The sequence below is a fragment of the Nicotiana tabacum genome, unplaced genomic scaffold (genome assembly GCF_000715075.1).
Source record: "Nicotiana tabacum cultivar K326 unplaced genomic scaffold, ASM71507v2 Un00389, whole genome shotgun sequence".
NCBI lineage: Eukaryota > Viridiplantae > Streptophyta > Magnoliopsida > Solanales > Solanaceae > Nicotiana > Nicotiana tabacum.
This window is the reverse complement of record NW_027438626.1, coordinates 229-20,873: the sequence shown is the minus strand read 5'-3', so window position 1 is coordinate 20,873 and position 20,645 is coordinate 229. Positions and strand designations below refer to the sequence as shown.

At 35.6% G+C, this 20,645-nt stretch overlaps 2 protein-coding genes and 1 non-coding gene across 3 annotated transcripts; all 3 read right to left on the bottom strand.

The window, feature by feature from the left end:
- Positions 1-252: 252 nt before the first annotated feature.
- LOC142179123 (CBS domain-containing protein CBSX5-like) lies at positions 253-4,085 on the bottom strand. Its single transcript, XM_075248939.1, has 2 exons — positions 3,592-4,085; positions 253-1,193 (listed from the first exon to the last, which is right to left on the bottom strand). The coding sequence occupies exons 1-2, from the start codon at positions 3,921-3,923 to the stop codon at positions 341-343; spliced, it is 1,185 nt and encodes a 394-aa protein (XP_075105040.1). The 5' UTR covers positions 3,924-4,085; the 3' UTR covers positions 253-340.
- A 3,423-nt stretch (positions 4,086-7,508) lies between these two features.
- On the bottom strand, positions 7,509-7,580 carry TRNAQ-UUG (transfer RNA glutamine (anticodon UUG)). Its single transcript has one exon. It is a non-coding gene; the product is annotated as a tRNA-Gln (tRNA).
- A 3,854-nt stretch (positions 7,581-11,434) lies between these two features.
- LOC107773872 (uncharacterized) lies at positions 11,435-20,308 on the bottom strand (the record flags this gene model as incomplete). Its single annotated transcript, XM_075248938.1, has 8 exons — positions 11,435-11,918; positions 12,096-12,241; positions 12,535-15,197; positions 15,647-15,884; positions 16,002-16,343; positions 17,296-18,487; positions 19,295-19,852; positions 19,953-20,308. Coding segments are annotated over 8 exons (5,784 nt in total), but the record flags the coding sequence as incomplete, so codon positions are not given.
- Between the last annotated feature and the right edge of the window lie 337 nt (positions 20,309-20,645).

Here is a 20,645-nt window from a genome sequence, read left to right as displayed (position 1 = left end):
TGTAAACAATCCAATTGTTGACAATCATCAATCACAAGCCTTACGAGGCGAGGAAGGATATCATGTAATTTGGCCTGCAGTTTAGGACACTCCTCCAAATGGAGCCAGTGTCGGAGCTAGTATTCAACTTTATGGGCTCTGAATTTTAAAACGGCAACTTCAAGTACTACTCAATGGGTTCTAAATTGAAATCTAAGTCAACCCATAGAGCTTAAATTAGTCATAAGCAAAACAAACAAGACAAAGAATAAGTATCAGAAAATCCAAAGATAAGGTTTATCATTAAAATTGGTAACATAGTCTGCAATATAATCTTCTACTTATATGGATACAAGCTGAGCTAGTGAGTTGATAAATTCTCCCTTTCAGGTTTACACCTTGTATTCGCAAAACCCCTAAAAACTTTCAAAATTCCTTTAAAAGTTACAACTCCAACCAAATTTTGATCCTCATCAATGACCCAAATGAAACTCGCACGATGCGCAAGCGCTTGAATCAACACAGCCACCAATGAACTCCCGGGATAACACGTGATCGCCTCTGACCTTCTTGCTGAAGAATATCGCCCGGAACCATTTCTACTCGACCCCGACTCATCATCAGAAGAACAACTAGAAGCTGAAGATGATGAAGACGACACTGAAAACTCTTTGTCCATCAATTCTAGCATCAGGCCAAGTTTTTTCTCTTGTAATCTCATTTTCACCAATTCAACCAAGTCCTCTGGAGGACCACCATAATCAATGTATGCCATAAGATCACCAGCTGAAAGAGTCGTGATCGCTGCTGCAACAGATTCATCGCAGTAGGCAAGAGTAGAGGGGGAGATTTCCCCGATTAGTCTGTTGTCATCATCGACAACTGCAACTGCTGTTTGTTCAATATGTGCTAGAGCGATTGAATCCAAAGCAGAGATTGCAGGGTCATGGTAAGGAACAGTCAAGATGTTGTGATCGATGATGTTGAGCGATTCAATTGAAAAAGTTGGCATAGGGGAGAACACTCCAATGGAATTGAGAAGTAAGCGGACAACGTCTTCCTGTGTTATCCAACAGTATTCAACTCCATTATGATGTGTGGATTTCAAAGAGGATGATTTACTCAAAGGCTTTCTCCTTGAATTTGTGTAGTTGTGAATCGGTATAACAAGGTTCTGTGTACCTTCAAGAATGTGATCTATAGCTTCCAGCAAGCTGAACAAACAATAAAGAAATTTCAGCAGACTACCAATAACAGCACACTGCAATAAACCAATCAACATACTACGCATCAATCTCAAGCTAGTTGGATCGGCTATAAATCCTCTATTGAATGCCGTATCTACACTACTACAACAACAAAAAAGACAGTGTAATCCCAAAAGAGGGGTCTGAGGAGGGTAGTGTGTATGCAGACCTTACTCCTGCCTTGTAAAGATAGAGGGGTTGTTTCCAATAGACCCTTGGTTAAAGGAAATATAGGAAAAGAAGCACTAGCAGTAACAACAGTAAAGGGTTCTCTAAAAGTAAGCAGGGTTTCTGTTTGTCACAGGTTGTACTATTGTCTTGCATAGTTGTTCTATTTTGTTTGTTTGTGAAAGCAAAAGAATAATCAAAATAAGAACAAACTCTCTCACCATAATATTCAACTCAATTCCCAAAATCAAATACAAATTAAAACATAATATAAGCAGAGGTATTCTAGTCCAAACCCATCTAGCAATTCCTCAAAACTCAAACTAATCCCGACATTGTCATACACGAATCTAACCCGACTAAATCTTATTTCCAATTAGTTGGTATTGACTAATAAATAGTGTCCCTCAATGCATCAATCAAAATGTGTAGAGACGTGCGAGCGTTAATACTTATTCGCATCTGGTGTTTACACCAAATCAATCAATACTCTTTGCGGTTGTAAAGTAAAGTGAGAATACATGTCATTTGACCACGATTTAAATGATAAATTTGCGTATGATAGACACATGTAATTGATTGATTTGATATAAATACGAGATGCTTTCCTAAGAGAGCCTCAAAGGTGGTTGCCTCTCATGTGCCAAAGGATGTTCATCTACACTACATATCTAAACCATAAAAAGACAAAGACAGCGGATCAACAACAACAAATCCAGTCAACTCTCATAAGTGGGGTCTCGGAAGTATAATGTGTACACAAACCTTATCCATACCCTAGGAGGGCAGAGAAACTGTTTCCGATAGACCCTCTGCCAAAGAAAAGATGAAAAGACAGCGGATTAAACAAATTAAAACCACTTGATGCTGCATGAAATGAACTTGTAGCTGATATGTTAAGGAAAAAAGACGATAAAATGTCACGTTGATACACCGACTGAAAGTTTTCCACTTGATGAAAAAACTGTGATTTGTGAGCTAAAAATTGTTCCTTTTCAACAAATTCTTTAGCATTGTTATTTTGGAACATCCACTCTCCATATTTATTAGCTTTCCTCTGTGGAATACTAAGTCATACGTTCAAGCATCAAGAATTCGGAACTCTTACCTAAAAATAATCACCTTAATCTTCATATCATATTTGGAACCACAAAAAAGAAAAGCAAAGATTTTTTAAATTCTCTCCGCCACAAAATTTCAGAGTAAAGGATGAAGACTGCATATATTCTTAACAAGAAACTTCAAAAACAAAAATAGTAAACTAATAAACGAGCTAAGAAAAGCGATTCTCAGAAGAGAAAAAATTAAAAGCAATTAGTAGCAGTAATCATAGTAAAATCCTACTAAATTAAATAAATGCAAGAAGAGAGTACATGACATGGGACAAATCAACCAAGTGGAAGAAATGTGAATTCTTCAACTAATTTAATTTTTATGTGATTTGGTCATCGACTCTTCAAAACTTCAAAATATTTAAACAAAAGTTAGATATTCTGTTCAACGACAACAAATTCATGATATTTTCTAATTAAAAGTATTTAAGAACTACTCTTTCCGTTTCAGTTTATGTGACACTATTTCAATAGTCCGCTACAAAAATGACCCCTTTTCTAAATTTGAAATTAATTTAACTTAAACTTCTTATTTTATCCTTAACGAGAAACTATGACATGAGGGCATATTCGCGATGCAAGTTTCAAAAATCTTTTATTTCTTTCTTAAACTTCATCACACTATGTCGCGAGTAAAGGGCAACCCGATACACAAAGCATCCCGTATTCACGTAGGGTCCAAGGAAGGGCCGCACCCAAGGAGCAGAGGCAGATCTAACATTTAAGTTTTATGGGCTCAACCTTTAAGATTTTTATAGCATTGAATCTATTTAAGTTATAGGTTCATATTGCTATTTAAGATATTAATGAATTTTTACATATAAATTTATGTTTCGCGCCAAAAGTATTGGGTTCAGTTGAATCCGGTGCCGATACATGGCCTCCGCCTCTGCCAAGAAGGTGTAATGTAGTCGGTCTACCCGATGCAAGTATTAGTGGTTGATTCTACGGCTCGAACACGTGATATAAGTCGCGAGTATTTGATAAATTAAAAGAACATTTGGCTGTCCAATTAATAATAAAATATAAATTAAATGACACAAAAGTAGTAGGAATGTAGGATTCCATGTAAAAATATCACAAACCTGGAATTGGGCTCCAAATGCCTAACAATATTATCCCCTTTAGTCAAAATCTTAGATACAGGAACCTCAAGTACCTTAGAAGAATCAATTAAACTTTCCTCTTTACATAAATAGCAAATCACATCCACCATTGAAACCTTCCCTATACAGCGGCATTCAACAGAATAATCATCTTCTTCTAGAACCTTCCACACGCTTGCATAAGTCTCGCCGGTTCTCTTCAAAACCGCTATCGCCTCCGCTAACGTGGCGGTCGCCGGAATTATAGGCCGTAATGCCGGTTTTCCAAGGCATAAATCTGATACCTCCCGATTTAGAAAACTTACTGCCATGCAAAATATGAGGAAAAAAGGGATAGAAAAAATTAGAAAGGATAAAAAAGGAATTAGAGGAATAGAGTAGGGGTAAAATGGAGAATTTATATTGCCGGAACAACCGTGTAAGGGAAGATCCGGTGGTCGTCGAAGGAATGACGATGACTGAGGAACAAGCGGGGAAAGATTTGAGATATTTATAGGCGGGGAGTTTTACCGAAATAGCCGGTGTTCGGTAAAGGGATGAGCTTTTTTCCACTGATTTTATATTTCTGGATTGTGGGGCCCAGGTGGATCCAAGTGGTTATGTTATTTTGGACTTGCAATTGTCTATACTCCATTTTTAAGTTAAATAAGCTACACTTATAATAGAATTTTTATAATATAGTGCATTTTAAATAGTTATAATATATTGTAAAAAGAAATAGTTAAGACATGTTATTACATATTATATTTTTCGATTATCATATCGAATCTATTGTAAAGAGTTATTTACTCCCTTTATTTTAGTTCATATCGCAGTTTTTGACTTATTGACTGAATACGGAATTTGAAAGAAAGAAATGTTGTGTGGATTTGATGAGATTTCTGTTGTTATAAAAGTACGTTGTTAAAGTAAAACATAAAGCTTATACTTAAAAAAATTATAAAAAATATGTCATTCTTTTTTTAACGGACTAATAAAGAAATAATGTTACATAAAATAGAAGAGAGACAGTATACGTTGTAAGTCGAGTTAATCTGATGGTGTATATACACTATATCTAAGAGAATAACCTCCTATATTTATTTGAGAATTTAACTTGTATATATAGATAGTAGAAGGAATTTTTCATTGTCAGTATATTTTAATTAGTTATAGCATGTACGCTATTTTTGAAGTAACTAAATTGGGTTTTAGTATATTTATAATTGCAGGTCACCTTGTGTAAAAGCTAAATTCATTAACTAGCTAGTTAGGTTTAAGTGTTTATATTAACTTGCAATTTAGCATAACGTATGAATGAAAATGGATACTAACTTTGACCGTACAACTGAAAAACAATTAACAGAAACAGAAAGTTAAATTAAATTAAATGATATTAAATACTGGTGTCAAATGTCAATATCTCCTATTGAACTTATTTATAAGTCGAATTGTGATAATGAATCGACAATGCTGGTATAAAATTCTGCGACATGTGAAATATAATTTTCCATCAATTTTTCTTCATTTCATTGGACGTTGGCAATTTAATTAATTATTTTTAGAGAACACCTTTTATAAAACTTTTAACTATTTATCTTGATTCCATTCGTGAGTCTTAGCATCATTCATTTCAATTGATTATTAATTGTTTATAAGTGGATTAAAGTTATTCCTGAATCTATTAATGAAGGTTAACTAAGAAATGTCGAAAAGCAATATATATATAGAGAGTCAAACTTTTCTATAACAGTCATCCTTGATAACAGCACTTTATTATAATTGTCAAGTTTTCTTGGGAACCAATTTTTTTATGTTATGATAATATATGTTCTCTATAATATTACTTCACCATAACGGCAAAACAATATCGAAATAAACGAGACTGTTATAGAGAGATTTGACTCATATTAATTAAAATGCCCCAACTATCATTTTTTTTAGTTGATCCTATGGAATGACATGCCAACCCAAATATATCATTTCTTATAGAGGTCATGGTTATGGAGTATAATTGTTTTTTAACCAATTCGGTGGTTTTTATTCTACAACAAACTCGATGGGTTACAAACACTTTTTAGTGGTAAACAATTCTCGACAAAATGACATAATCCCAATTTTGTTTTTCAAATAATTGCTAAAAATAGAAAAGCGCGTGAGTGACCATATGGATGTTAGTAAAATATTTCCATTATTTGGTACCCAAAAAAAAAATACTAATTTAGTATTGCTATTTATGAAAGAAAACGAAATAGTGTGAAAGGACATACGTGAGGCCAATGCGCTGTACATCATAATCAAAACGGCTAAGTACTTTGTTTTATGTAACAACCTTCTTCTATTTATTTTTAAAAAAATTATGTCGAAGGAGTTAAATTTTAGATGAGACGGTCACAGTGATTAGATACGCACGATTATTTACTATAAAAACATAGGTTTTCACAAAGTTGTAAGATCGTATATGGTGGTTGACGTTTTCCAGTACCGAAAATTTAAGAAAGTTAGTGACCTAATGACAAGGAGCCGGTGATTATTTTTGAGTTCTAGTTTCACATCGATCTGTCAATAAACTAATTAAAATATTATGGCTTGCACGTGAAAAAGTTTACTATAATAAATAATACTACTGTTACTATACGTATGTTTCAATACCATGCAAGATGAGAACGTAAAAGAGTATGTTATGGATATAAAAATGAATAAATGAAAATGGTTCATGTTTAATATATATGTTTATTTCAGATGATTTCACAATTCAATATTTCACAAGTTTCATTAGGGATGTTTACTTACTAAGAGCCCGTTTGGACAAAAGAAATTTTTTTTTTTTTCTAAATCAACGTTTGTTCATAAAATTTCAATTTTCACTTAAAGATATATTTTGAAAATTTAAAAAACTCCAAAAAGCTGTTTTTCAAAATTTTCACTCAAATCACCCACAAAACTTCAAAAACAACCCAAAATTTTATTCATGTCCAAACACAACTCTAAATTTCAAATACCATTTTCACTTGGAAAAGTTTTTCCCCCTATTTTGGAATTTTACAATTATTATGTCCAAACGCCCACTAAATTTGTGCTAAGCCATTTGGTTATCTCTCAACCAGCACACCCGTCAAATTTTGGGAAAATGATACTTTATAGTTGCTCTCAAAATAATAACCGAAAAATGTATATACATTATGTATGTTACATATAAATTTTATACATTTTTTCGGCTACCAAATTTAAATAATTTCTGGCGCGGATTAAAAGTGATAATACCCCGTCAATTATTTTGTGCAATAATTGTATGATACGGACTAACTTTTTTTATGTAACGTATGTCAAGTCTTAATATGATTTGTTCTTCTTCATATATTTTCCTGATAAATTTTATATCCACTTTGGATGCCCGTGCTATATTATTCACTCGAAACTATTCATGAACCAACAAAAATTATGTTAACTTATTGCAATTGCTCGAAAGATATTCGCCTTTAATATTTTTATTTTTATTTTTATTTTACACTGTGGCGCCTAAAGAAGAAATTTTGGAATTTAGCATAAACAACGAACATGCTCTGTAAAAATAAGATTAAAGATAATACAGTTAAATCTCTCTATAACAGTCTCGTTTCTTCTAGATATTTGTGAATGTTATAGCGAATTATTGTTATAGAAAACATATATTATAACAGAAAATGGAATTTAATTCTGAAAAAACTTGATTTTTATAGTGAAGTGTTGTTATATAAGGATGTTGTTATAGAGAGGTCTGACTGTAATAGTTCAATGTAATTACGTCAACATATATCCTTTTCCATGTAATGGTCAAATGCCATATCCTTTTCCCTTTTTAGTCCATGAAAAATCGATTAAATAAGAAAAAAAATAAACAGAGAATATAGGATCAAGATTAAAAATAAATCAAGAAAAGGTCCTACCGGGAGTCAAACCCAGGTCGCTGGATTCAAAGTCCAGAGTGCTAACCACTACACCATAGAACCACTAGACCAGAAAAACTATTTGTGTCTTTTCCCAAAGATATATATATATATATATATATATATATATAAATTCAAGAAATCTGATTTAAGTCTGCGAATTTGGTACATAAGGAAAAAGGTGCTTCACTTTTTGAAAAGGAAAATTTGAAACACTTATCACTAATTGTAAAAAAAAAAAGTCCATTTTTTTTCTTTCTTAGACAACAACAAAAAATCTAACGCAAAAACTTTACACTTTTCATGCCAAAAAAAGAAGAAGAAAAACTCAGAAGAAATAGAGAGCATATTTGTTAAGCAGAGCTCCGTCTAACAACAACAACAAGTCCAGCGTAATCCTACAAGTGGGAAGGGTAATGTGTACGCAGTTTTATCAATTACATTGTAAAGGTAGAGGGGTTATTTGTGATATACCCTCAACTGAGAAAAAGCAAAGTCACAGCATAGTCGAAAAAACAGGATAATAAATTAAATAAACTACGGAAGTAGAGCTCTGTTTATATAGCTGAAAAAACAAAGACGACATGTGACATGTTGTTGCAAACATCAATAATTAACGTACAAAAAGACAAATGTACGATATACGATGTGTATGCAGTGACAAATTTAGAGTATAATATATGGATTTACGGAATTTAATAGTCTTCGTCTAGATTGTCAATGTAAATTTTTGTTAAATATTTATAAATATTTAATTATAATTCGATTATTATTATATATTAACTTGATATAAATAAAGTAATCTTTAAGTTTTAAATTCCGAATTCGCTTTTGTATATGCAAACATGTTAAATCATTGAGGTTAAGTCTAATCCTCAAGCCTTTCAACATTTCCCTGTTTGTATTATCCTTTACGGAATGCTTCCAAAATCCCCCAAGATTATTTAGAGAATCCTTTGTCAGCTCCCGTTTGGCCATAAAATTTGGAAGTTTTTTTTTTAAATACTTATTTTTTTATTATAGATTTTAATCATTTTTAACAGATTTTGAAACAAAATCTTCAAATCCCAAAAAACAACCCTAGAGTAGTTTTCGAAGTTTTCTACTCACAAAATTTTAAATTCTTTTCATGTAAAATATTTTAACTTTCAAATAGCATTTTTTATCTCATCATTAAAAGCTCATTTTTTTCGAGTTTCAACCAAATCTATGTCCAAACAGTAGTTTAGTGAAAGTCCTTTGTCTTTGGACCTTTTATCCGAGCTAAAGGAAGACATGGAACGTATTTCAGCAAAAAATTGAGAAATATGACACTTTTTTGGGTCCTTATACAAAATTGCAAGAACAAAAGTTAACTTTTTTGTATGGTTTGGTTTGTATTTTGAACCGTATTACGCTATTTAATAATTTGATTTATCCTTACAAGTTCATCATATTGAATCAAGTCAACATACAGATCACAATTCAACATGTTTCAAGTTGTGTGTTCCATCAAATTACTGAAAAAGATTGATTTGTGAACTTATTTGGAATTCGCTGTATAATACAATCCACATTATATATTGGAGTATTTTATGGTTACCAAGCAGAGGCGGAATCAGGATTTCAAGATTATGGGTTCGGAATTCTAATCGTTTAAAGTTACTGGGTTCTAAATTAATAATTTCTACGTATTCAATAGAAGTTTTAAGACAAATACAAGGTTCGAACTAAAGCTACTCGGTTCGGCCGAACCCGCTTTCAGTACTCTAGCTCCGCCCCTGAGCCCATAGGCTACTGTCTGAACTATCATCTATGTCATTTTACCCTTTAAAAATATTTCCCTCCAAAATATTTTCTTAAAAAATGAATGATTTTCTTACTTAGTTTCTATAGTTTGATTAGTTAACAAAAATATTTTTTAAAGAGATATAATCTAGACATACACTATGAAAGACGAACTGAATGAAGGCAAGCAAGGGGGAAGGGTGGGTGTGTGTGTGGGGAGGGGGGGTTAGGATGGGACAGAGTAGAGGGAGGAGTGCGTGGTGGGCCGAGGCGAGGGTTAGACGATGAGTGGAGGGTTCCATGGTGGGTACGATGTGGCTTAGGGTGAAGTCTGGGTGCAGGATGGTAGGTCGGGGTAACGGGCCCGAGGTGGCAAGGATGTGGATTAAGGGGTAGGGTGGGGTGGGGTAGGGTTGGGGTGGAAAAGGTTGAAATAGAATTTTGAAAATTGTTTTTCCTCCTCTTAGTATGGAGGAAAATGAGTTCATAAGAAAAATATTTTTCAAAATATTTATACCAACCAAACATGATAAAATTGAAAAATATTTTCCACATTATGTTTTCCATCATACTAAATACGCCCAAATAATCATGGGAAAAGGTCTAAAATTGCCCCTTACTATCTATATTGTTTACTTCTGCCACCCGTTATACACTTATATTATTCGTTCAATCTAGCCCCTACCCTTAATAAACTTTTAAAAATTGCCCAAAACCCTAACGGATCTACACCGTGACAGCTGACCCACTCTATTTTTTCTGCCAAGTCACACGACCCCGCCACATAACGACTATCCACAATGGCACCCAACCCCTCAATCAAATGGCACATAAGCGTCAATGTCACTATTTTAATATTCACTTATTTACTCAATAAAAAAAATTAAAACATATCCCACAACCCCACCCCCTCAGGGCTCCTACTTCCTCTTCTTCCATGAGTTCTTCATCTTTGCTTCAAATTTTTCAATCCAAACTAGGCCAAGTTCTTCATTAAACTTTCATTAAACTGACTCAAGTTGCAACCATAACTTCTCAACATTAATATTTTCAACAAATTCCAGCTAACACTTTGCTTAAATTTAAGCAAATTAGAATACCCATTTTATGTTCTCAAGCATTCTTACAAATCCTTTGATGGTGATTTTTTTTTCCAAATCTATACTCCAATTTTTATTTTTTTCACTCGATTTCAGTAGGAAACAAACAAGAATTTCAGATTCTTAAATCTTTTTTCAACTTCAAATTTCGGCAACCCAAAAAATGGAGTACAAATTTGTTCTTCACTTAAATCCACGAAATTAATGTTTGATTCACGATTTTAAGCTCCAAACAACAACATCCAGCTGATTTCCTCCATATATAATCAACAAATCGAATTGTCAACTTCAATTTTTCGACACCCAAAGAACACACCATAGTGGGTTTCGAGATTCTCACCATTGTTAACTAACTTGAATGACGCGGCATAGATAATGAATCAGATGCATCTACTCCTTGTAACCTAAATGATGAGCTCGCCAATGCTTCATCGACCATCGTTGCCAAAATAAGTCGAGCTCTTGGTTTCTTCCTCTTTCGGGCTCTCTAGGAGATGTTCCCCATGAATTTCTCATGAAGTTTGTTATGAAAATCCAATTTTGAGATTTTAGAATTTGTGATGTTTTGAAGTTTAAAAACTAAATGAAAATCACTTTTTGAGCTCAAACAAAATAGCCATTGCTTTTGAAGAGTTCGGTGGTTAAATTTTTCAAGAAAACCATTGTTGAAAGGTCTTGAATTGTGATTCCTCTCATGAACATTAGTGTTTCAACATTGATGATTTATTAATGGAGAAGAATAGATTTAAGTGGATGATTAAATTTAAGTGGGTATAGTTATTTATATTTAAACTAGTGACATGGACTCTAATGTGTGGCATTTTAATTGAGAAGTCGGGTGTCACTTCGTCAATTGAGGATGCAAAGGAGTTTATGAGATTTTAATTTGGCGGGGACGTGTGACTTGACTGCTGATTTGGAAAAAATGGAGTGGGTCACCTGCCACGGTGTAAATTTATTAGGGTTAGGGACAATTTTTAAAAGTTTATTATCGATAGGGGCTAGATTTGATGAATAGTATAACGGGTGTCAGAAGTAAACAATATAGTATAGTAGACAGGCAAATTTAGGCCTTTTCCCAAAAATCATTGCAAACAAAGGACAGATACATATATTCCTTTCTACTTTTTTTACATGACTATCTTACATATCATTTCCTTTAGAACACCATACAGATTCTGTATTACATAAGAGTTCATTTCAACTCATTGTTATTCACAGCACAAAGGTGCACAAAAGTATAGTTCACTTCTTCCTGTTTCCTTTTCGCTTCTTGAACTTGCCCTTCCCTTTTCCCTGCTTCCTTCCCGCGCCCTGATCACTAACTCGGGTCTCAGAAGTACTTGTAAATGGAAGATCCGTTGTAGCAACTTCATTACTCGCTACATAAAGCATTTCCTCGCATTGGTTCTCTAATGCAACGCTCCGGCTGCTATCCTCGGGCACAATGAACTGATTCAAGAAAGCTTCTAGCTTCGGCTTTTTTGACAACAAGCTCTCTAAAAAAATTTCAATGCTTCCCCTATCCAGAGGGCTGCATAACATTAAGCACAAAACTTTAGCCCCTTGCTAATCTAGTCAAATTAAATGTGTCGAGGGGCGGGTGGAATTCCATTTTGTTGACCTAAGAGCATACTCTTAACTACAGGTAGCGTGGTATAATGCAGCAGCGTAAATTCGAAGAATACAGTGGTTAAGAACAAGATCGCACCTCGTATTCATCAATGTATGGAGTTGTATCAACTCCTGAAGCATATTACGCGCTTCCTCCATCAATTCCTCACCAGCACAAAGATTCTCTCTCGAGGACAGGTTGATTGCAGCAGTCAAAAAGTTCACATTAGCATTCATTTCCTCCTTAAAACAACAAAAGAAAAGTTTAGTAACTTAATAGAAAAAGAGAAAAGCATGGGCAGCCCGGTTTACTAAACTCCCGCTATGCGCGGCGTCAGGGGAAGGGCCGGACCACCAGGGTCTATTGTACGCAGCCTTACCTGCATTTATGCAAGAGACTGTTTCCACGGCTTGAACCCATGACCTCCTGGTCACATGGCAGCAACTTTACCAATTACGCCAAGGCTCACCTACCCGAGTACACAGTTTAACTGAGTTCTAGATCATAAGACACAGAGAATTAGGATTAGCTTCACCTTCAAATTACGAGTTGAGAAATCTGCAGAAGTTCCAGAGTCATCGCCGCCACTAGACTTCAAGACATCTGATATTTCCTGAAACAAGGCCCAATTCATTTGCATTGGTTGATTACCACAATGCGAGGAAACGTTGGCGCATGGATCAGTAATGACTTCTGTAACAGTGAAAGTCTGAACTATTGAACTGCCAGTTCTGGTCGGAAACAACAAACTCAGGATGTCTTCTCTGCTGCAGTTTGTTCCCAACTTGACAGAAATAACATTGGTATACTCAACTCCCGTAGCAATCTCACCAAGGTTGACAACCAGAAGAGCGTCACCGCCTTTTTGAAAAGCTTCTCCAATTTCATTGATCTGAAGATAGTTATTCTCCGTTCCTCGTTGAAGGATGGAATAAAGTTCCTCTGGAAGTTGGTTCCTAACATCATCGATACTGAGCACTTTGAAAAGAACATCATAGTATTTCTCACAGTTCACACAAAGTATGCATAGGATAAGAACCAATCTCAAGACCATTTGCTTATAGGACAGATCGACATTAATTTTACATCGGGAAATCCACTCAGTTGTACTAGCTTTATCATAAATGAATACTTGCACCATTGCAAGAATGGAATCAAAAAATTCTTCTAAAGGCAGTGTGTTAATTGCATGCCCGGAAGTTGGTCGGGCTTCAAACTGCTCAGAGATCAGCCATTCCACAAATGAAGATTTCGCGGTGAAGAAGAATCCACGACACAGAGATACCAAAATCAGAAAGCGCTCAAGAAGATACAAGAAGCAACAAGGAGATAAACAGTCACCTATTTTCTTCCAGTTCGCACTAAAGGTATCCTGTAAAGCTTCAAAAAATATCTGCAATAATGTAACCTCCGCAGTTTTAACTGGATTATTCGAAGATTCCAAAGAACATTCAAGATTACAGTTGCTTGATAGAACTTCTTGAAATTCTAACAATTTGCCTCCACGAAAAGAATCGCCCGACTGAAAATCTTCCAAGCCCCCTCTCCGTTTCGTGCAACTGAGAATTTCAATGAATGATTTCCACGGAACATCTGACGGGATTCTTCCAACAATTATCTTGTACAGCTCGTCGGAAATATTTCCGGAACTAAGCCATATGATCACAATCCTTCCAATCTGTCCGTAGCTAAGATGATCACTGGTGCCAATATCTTGAACGACGAATTCTTGAAGTAAGTCAGAGGAAAGCTTTGTTCTCCTTAAAGAAATCATACTTTCAACCATTGACTGTCGGGGGTCAAGGGGGAATACCTTTTCAAAGTACTTTGTAGATAGTGTCAGAAAGTTCTGTATTCTACTCTCAAAAATTTTAAAATCATGGTGTTTGGACTCACTTAAACACTTTGCAATCTCGTAAATATTTAGTAGGCACATGCTTTGACAAAATAGAGGCATGGACTTTGCAGCCAATTCATAGAGGAATGCAAGAGTTTCAAGAACATTCAGACCGACTACGAGTAGTTCTGTATGCCAATGAGTCCGAGCAGCAGAAATAAAATGCCGAGCATCAACAAATACTGTCTGCTTGTTCCGTCTAACGACAAAGTTTTGAATATTTTTGATCCATTCGGCTTCTGGATGCAGCAGAACATATGTGACGTTGAGACCATTCAACTGCTGCCTAGCACCAAAGTATTTCAAGCAAAATTCACCAACTCCCTTAAATTCGCCAAAATTTACTTCGCCGAGGCACTCGAGAGAATCAAGAACGTAAAAGACATTTTTCTTCCACGAATTCATAAACTGAACCAGCGTTCCAACACTAACCTGACAGCACGAAATCAGTTCTTCTGAACTCTGTAGATTGACCGATAATTTATCATCCCAAACATACTTCGTTGCATCATTTTGAAAATGAAAATCCAAGATCTTTCTACTGCATAAAATTTCACCTACGAGACATCTACATTTCTGAGAGGCGCTGAAAATATGCTTCAGGTCAGACCAATCACCCGACTCATTTGATAAAACTTTAATTTCAATGCTCGTGGTCTCAAAATTTGTCCCATGACTCGCAAATGACATCGCCTTCTTTAAGAGATCCTCCTTTTGCACGAACGACTTCAAAGGCCAACCTTTGCTTCCGGCCATCCATAAGGAGTGAGAGAGCACATACAAAAGGATGAGCGAGGACGCCTTATCGAAATCCCCTCCCTTCCCGGTCATATCAGCTTCACAAAGAATATCTCCCTTCAGCCGCGCGATTTCTGCAGCTTCAGCAAAGTTTCCTGACTCTTCTTCTAATAGAAGCAGCTCGTCAAGGCACTTTCGAGACATCAAGAATTTGCGCTTCATGTCCATTGATGGAAAAGCTCTGACGAATTTCATCATAGATGCTTTGTCCTTGAGCTCAAAATAATTATATGCACAATTCTCTAGGAACTCCTTCCCAATTTTGTCAATTTCAACAGCACTTTTCCCAATATTATCCCCCTGGACAGCCTGTTGCTTCCAGTACTCGATATATTTCAGACCTAAGTCATAACATTTTCCTTTGGAACAAACTGACAGACATTCTGCGAAATAATTTCCTTTTGCATAAACTCCTGCTGCCCGCTTATAGCGACCGGCCAGTAAAAAACATTCAGCAGCTTTTATCAGTTGAGATTCACCACACTTGTCCAAATAAATACTTCCTGCATATAAGATTGGCACGTTATACAGATTAACCAAAAACACCATCACATATGAGACTTATGTAGAATTAATGATGACGAGTTTATATGCATTTTATAGCACTAAATACCAGAGATAACCAACGCATTAAGACAGAAGGCTTTTACCATTTTCAATTGATTAGTGAACAGGTATACTAATGTTTTTCATTAAACTAAAGTACTAAACATATCCTGCGTCAAAGAAAAAGTCGCATTATCCTTTTTTAATTTCATTTCAGGTGGAGGAGGGAAGGTGCTAAAGCTCAAAAGTGGATGTCTAAAATTTAAGAAACGGAAGTGCAAAAATGACTTCAAAATGCAAACACAAGAAAGCTGCAGAGTTGGAAAAGAAAAGGAAAAAATCCCAATAGGTTAGGAACTCCGGGGGAAACGAGGCAAATTTACAGGAAAGATCACCATTATCATACCTGCTCTTTCATAGTCCCTCAAGTCATAAAAACATTCAGCTGCAGACTCGAACCTGCCAATAGAATAAAAGATTTCAGCAGCCTCGAGAAGATAGGTGCGAGCCTTTCCAGGATCTGAATAAAGAACTCGTTCAGCAGCTGCCCTGATACCAGCTGCCTTAGCTCTTTTTTCCCAATCCGTTTCTCCCGCTTGCTTGAAACACATTAGTGCCATCTCATAATTTTTCTCCCAAAACAGCTGCATTAGAACATCAACCACTTAATGAGGACAGGGAAAAATTGAGATGCATATTTTAATGACATAAGACTGAAAAATGGAACGTTGAATCAATGGAACAAGGAAGATCAACTTGACCTTCATTCCCCTTGATTTCCACTCCTCCGGAGTGCTAAATGTTTGCATAGCTTCTGCGATTGAATCATCTACCTCCCTTACTTCTACAAGACACAACCTTCGCCAGTACTCAAACATAGGCCTAGAAAACTCATCTACGCTTTCACATATCCATAATCTTTGCCTTGTTCGAGTAATTGCCACATATAGTTGCTTCAGTTCAGAACACAAGACATTATGTCTTGTATCAGAGAAACTTGGGAAGGATAAATCGGCTAAATTTTGTTCATTCAGGAACTCATATACGACTCTCCACTGATTTCCAAGTGGCGACGAGCTAAAAAAATTGTATAGGAGTACGTCCTACAAATGATCAATGAAATATGAACATGAGAAGAATTCAGTAAAAGACAGCAGAAATGTAATATATTCAGCAACTTTTCCAAGTAGAATTAAAACTGTAGCAAGGTAAGTTAAGTGCCGCAAACCAACCTATTCCGTCTTATAATGTATACCAACATTTCAGTCAAATGAACTTTATGTGTGTGTGTATAGTATGTATAATCTTCAGATAGTCATGAAATCTAAATCTGCATTAGTTCCAATATAATTTAGTCATATAAACCCCTTAGAATAAGGAATTTACTGTTCTAGAATAATGGGATCAAATGACAGATTTGCATTGTCTCTCTAATTATTGTACCAGATTTTATTGGCCATATGCAAGAAAAAATTGATATTATTTCTTCTCAACTTTAATTATCACACAAAAAGACACATTGCACATGAATAATACCTATCGCGGACCATCTAGAAATCACATTGCACATGAAAGTATTTTCTATGTACTTCCAAAGCATGTGTCTAACATGTACGACCACAGATTAGAGGTACTGTTTTTGGTTCCTTCAAAACAACAGAAACTTGCTAGTGTATGATAATTGCGCCACAGGCTGCCTATATTTAGGTCAAGAAAGGCAGGAGAAAGAGGTAAACAGCTTGCTATTCAAGCCTTAGAGTAGTAAGATCTCATTACTCAATTTTTCAAAAAAAGAAAGAAAGAAAGAAAGAAAGAAAGAAAGAAAAAAAGAGATCAAGCAGCTCACTTTTGGGGATAAGTATACTAATCCATGTGCATTAATTATCCGATTTGTTAAACCCTCGAGTTAAGACATGTAAAGGTTCTACACTAAGCTCTTAAATAATAGCCACGCGACAAAATTCTGTCAATTATCACTGAAACTAAAGGAAAAAAGAAAAGTGAATTCTAAGATTAACTGAAATCTTAAGCACAACAAGCAAGCAGAAGACTTGCCTGAAATTCCAGCCCTTTGCATTCCACAATGGTCAAAACAAGAGCTTTCTGACCAATTAAACCAAAGATTTCCTTCTTAGCAGATTCATCACGTACTAATATTACCTGTTCCGCACCAAAGCCTACTATTTTGCCAACATTATTGCCCCTATTCCCAAAAATAGTTAAAATAGCATTTTCATCATCTCCGGGCTTGAGCAACACTGGAGCCGCACCATCTATAAGACTTGTCTCGGGTTTCAAGACATCTACAGATTGAGGGAAATAATGACGAAGCAGATCAATCACACTCTGAGCAAGTTTGAGTACACCAGTATGTGTGCGGAAATTTTGAAGCAACTGAAAAACACATGACAAGTGTCCTTTATCTTTTCTTTTGGCAGCTTTGTCACCCTTTGAGTCCATGACAAACTCATTGTAGAATAGATTCCTTATGTCTTCAAACCGAAAATCTATTCCCCTTGCAATTGTCTGGGCCGTATCCCCAGAGAAAACGAAGCCTTCTTCAACATTCCTACAAATGTATTTGAAAAGAGAAATCTGTCTCATTGTTAGATCCTGAACTTCATCAATATACACAAAGTCTATCTTGTCACCGTCCAAATTATGACATTTTAGCCGATGATGGAGATCATTAACTACATCAGATATATCAAATTCACCACGCTCCATCTTCATCTCTTCATAAGCTCGGAAAATATCATAAATTCCATTTCTTTTTTCCGCACTTATATTGGAGACCCGATATTCAGACATCGAAATATAGGCGTCTCTGTTTAGCTTCCCGTCATGAAAATCCCCTGCTTGTAGCCCTCCTTTTATATGAGAGATTATTTCCGTAAAGACCCTTGAAGAATCAAGATTCTTGGTCAACTGACTACTGAAGCGAGGCCAATACAAGCAACAGAAACGATCATAGTTGATCTCCTTCTCTCTTATGAAAGTTTGTAGAGCGACTGACCTCAAATTTCTATCATTGGAAAGTTTCCACTTCAAATTGAATCTATCAAAGTAGGAGGAACCTACAGTTCCATCAAGCATCATTAAGAATTTATGAAATGTGATTACAAGAGGGTATTTTTTGTATGGAATGTCAGTAAAGGAACTCGGTATGTCATTAAACTGCTTCAATCCATCTAAATCATCAACTTCGAAGCTACTTTCCGCCCAAAAACTTCCTCCACAGGCAAACCTGCAGATTTATGAGTGGTAAGTGTTAGAGGAACACAATTACGATCAACAAATTTTACGCCTATCAGGAACACAACTAAACATCCATGTCACTAATATCACCTGCATCATGTAAACATTACTAAAAAAATTCTTAAAAGCAACATGCACTAAGCTAATAAGTTTGCACCATAGAACGCTATAAAAAAATAAAAAGGGGCGGCCCGGTGCTCTAAGCTCGCGCTATGCGCGGGGTCCAGGGAAGGGCTAACCACAAGGGTCTATTGTATGCAGCCTTACCTGCATTTCTGCAAGAGGCTATTTCCCCAACTCAAACCATTGACATGCTGGTCAAATGCCAGCAACTTTACCAGTTACGTCAAGGCTCCCCTTCAGAACATTATAAAAATTATAGAACACTATAAAAAATTAAAAATTAAAAATAGCATAAGATGAAGGAATTATAATGATGAATGAATTATACAAATAATGATATTAAGAATATACTATATAATAATTATCCTTTTCCTATTTTCACCTCTAACTCAAAACAAATTGCATTTGAATAGAGTAGCCAATGATTTTAAACACAATAGTTTAATCAAATTAGAAAAAAAAAAGAGACTTGCTCAGTTATTAAAGTCCCTAAAACTGAACGTCAGATCATTCTTCCATTTTCTACGAAATTGTTAACCTGTATCATCATAACAGCAGAAACAAAACAAAAACAACAGAAAAACTAAGTTGGAGCCTTCGAGGATAAGACATGCAGCTCATTAAAAAAGGTAGTTCCACCAGGGAACTCTCGAACGCAGATTAGATCAATCACCTTTGTAGCTGAGAAACTTGTTTTTTGACAGCGTAACATAGTTTGGGACTAACTGTCACAAATAGCTGGCGCAAGGTTGTCCTGCTAGTCTCTCCAATACAGCGACTCGCTTCATTATCCTCGTATGAGCTAATTCTTGTTTCCCCTGCAAATTGACTTACCTCCTTTCCTGCCGCTACATTAAATCCTTGAACAGAACTATGGTGTTGTTGCTCCTTTTGGAACAACTTCATTGTCAACACAGTAGTTTTACCTGTGCCTGAGCGGCCAAGGATGAAACTGCTTTTACTAAAACGGATTACCTCCCTCTCTTCATTAGTAACTTCAAAAGGGATATCTACTTCTTCACCATGGTGATCGGAGAGCAAATGCGTGACAACACCAGATGACAGGGAGTAAAACTTCATTAACAATAGGCTTTCGCTCACTCTTGAATTTTCAACATAACCATTGTTATCGAGTGTACTAGTCGAATCGTGATTCAATTTGCTCTCGACATCCTTTTTATACTGAACTACATCACGATGAACCTTCCAACTCTTTGGAACTTCCAGATCCCTAAACAGAAGATGAAAAGTTAAAATTAAAGAAATTTTTAGAAAGACAATTCAGTCTATCATAATATCGAGCACAATGGAGCGTAAAAGAGCTAGTTTACCCCTCAAAATACTTCTCCTTACAGAGGCTGATGAATTCATCGGTGTACATTAAATATATTCTATCAAGACGTCTTAAGAAACCCGCAACCTCCTCCAAAGGCAATAAATCCCAAACCTTTAGAACTTGCGTATAAAAGAACTCTTTTTGAATTTCAACTGTACAAACAACATAACGCCCTTCAACCACCTTGAACTGCTTAACCACCTGAGATGAGCTTTCACAAACTAACTCTACATTCCTTCTCTTCGGCCGCCATCCACTAGCAAGCTTAACCAGAAGAGTTAACACATACTTTCTCAAGCAGGAGGATGCCAGCTTTCGAAATGATTTTCTAAAGTTGTCGCTGAAAACGACCTGAAGAACCAGATAGAAGACAATACAGCTGAGGACCAAGTAAAAGGATTGATACAGGACTGTTTTAGAACACCACAAAAAACAAAACAAAAAACAGTAGTTGCGGGTGAATAATGATACTGACCAAAGTTATTTACACAATGAACGACGCCCACGTAAAGAATGAATAAATATTTAAAACAGAATAACAAATGTTTCAAACTATAACCAATGTAAGTTAGAACATACACCAACAGTTTGGTGAGTGAAGCTATAATGATAATGGAATGCTAATTGCTTCTACTAATGTCTAGAGATGAACCATAAGAAAGGCCACATAAATATATGAACTGTAAAA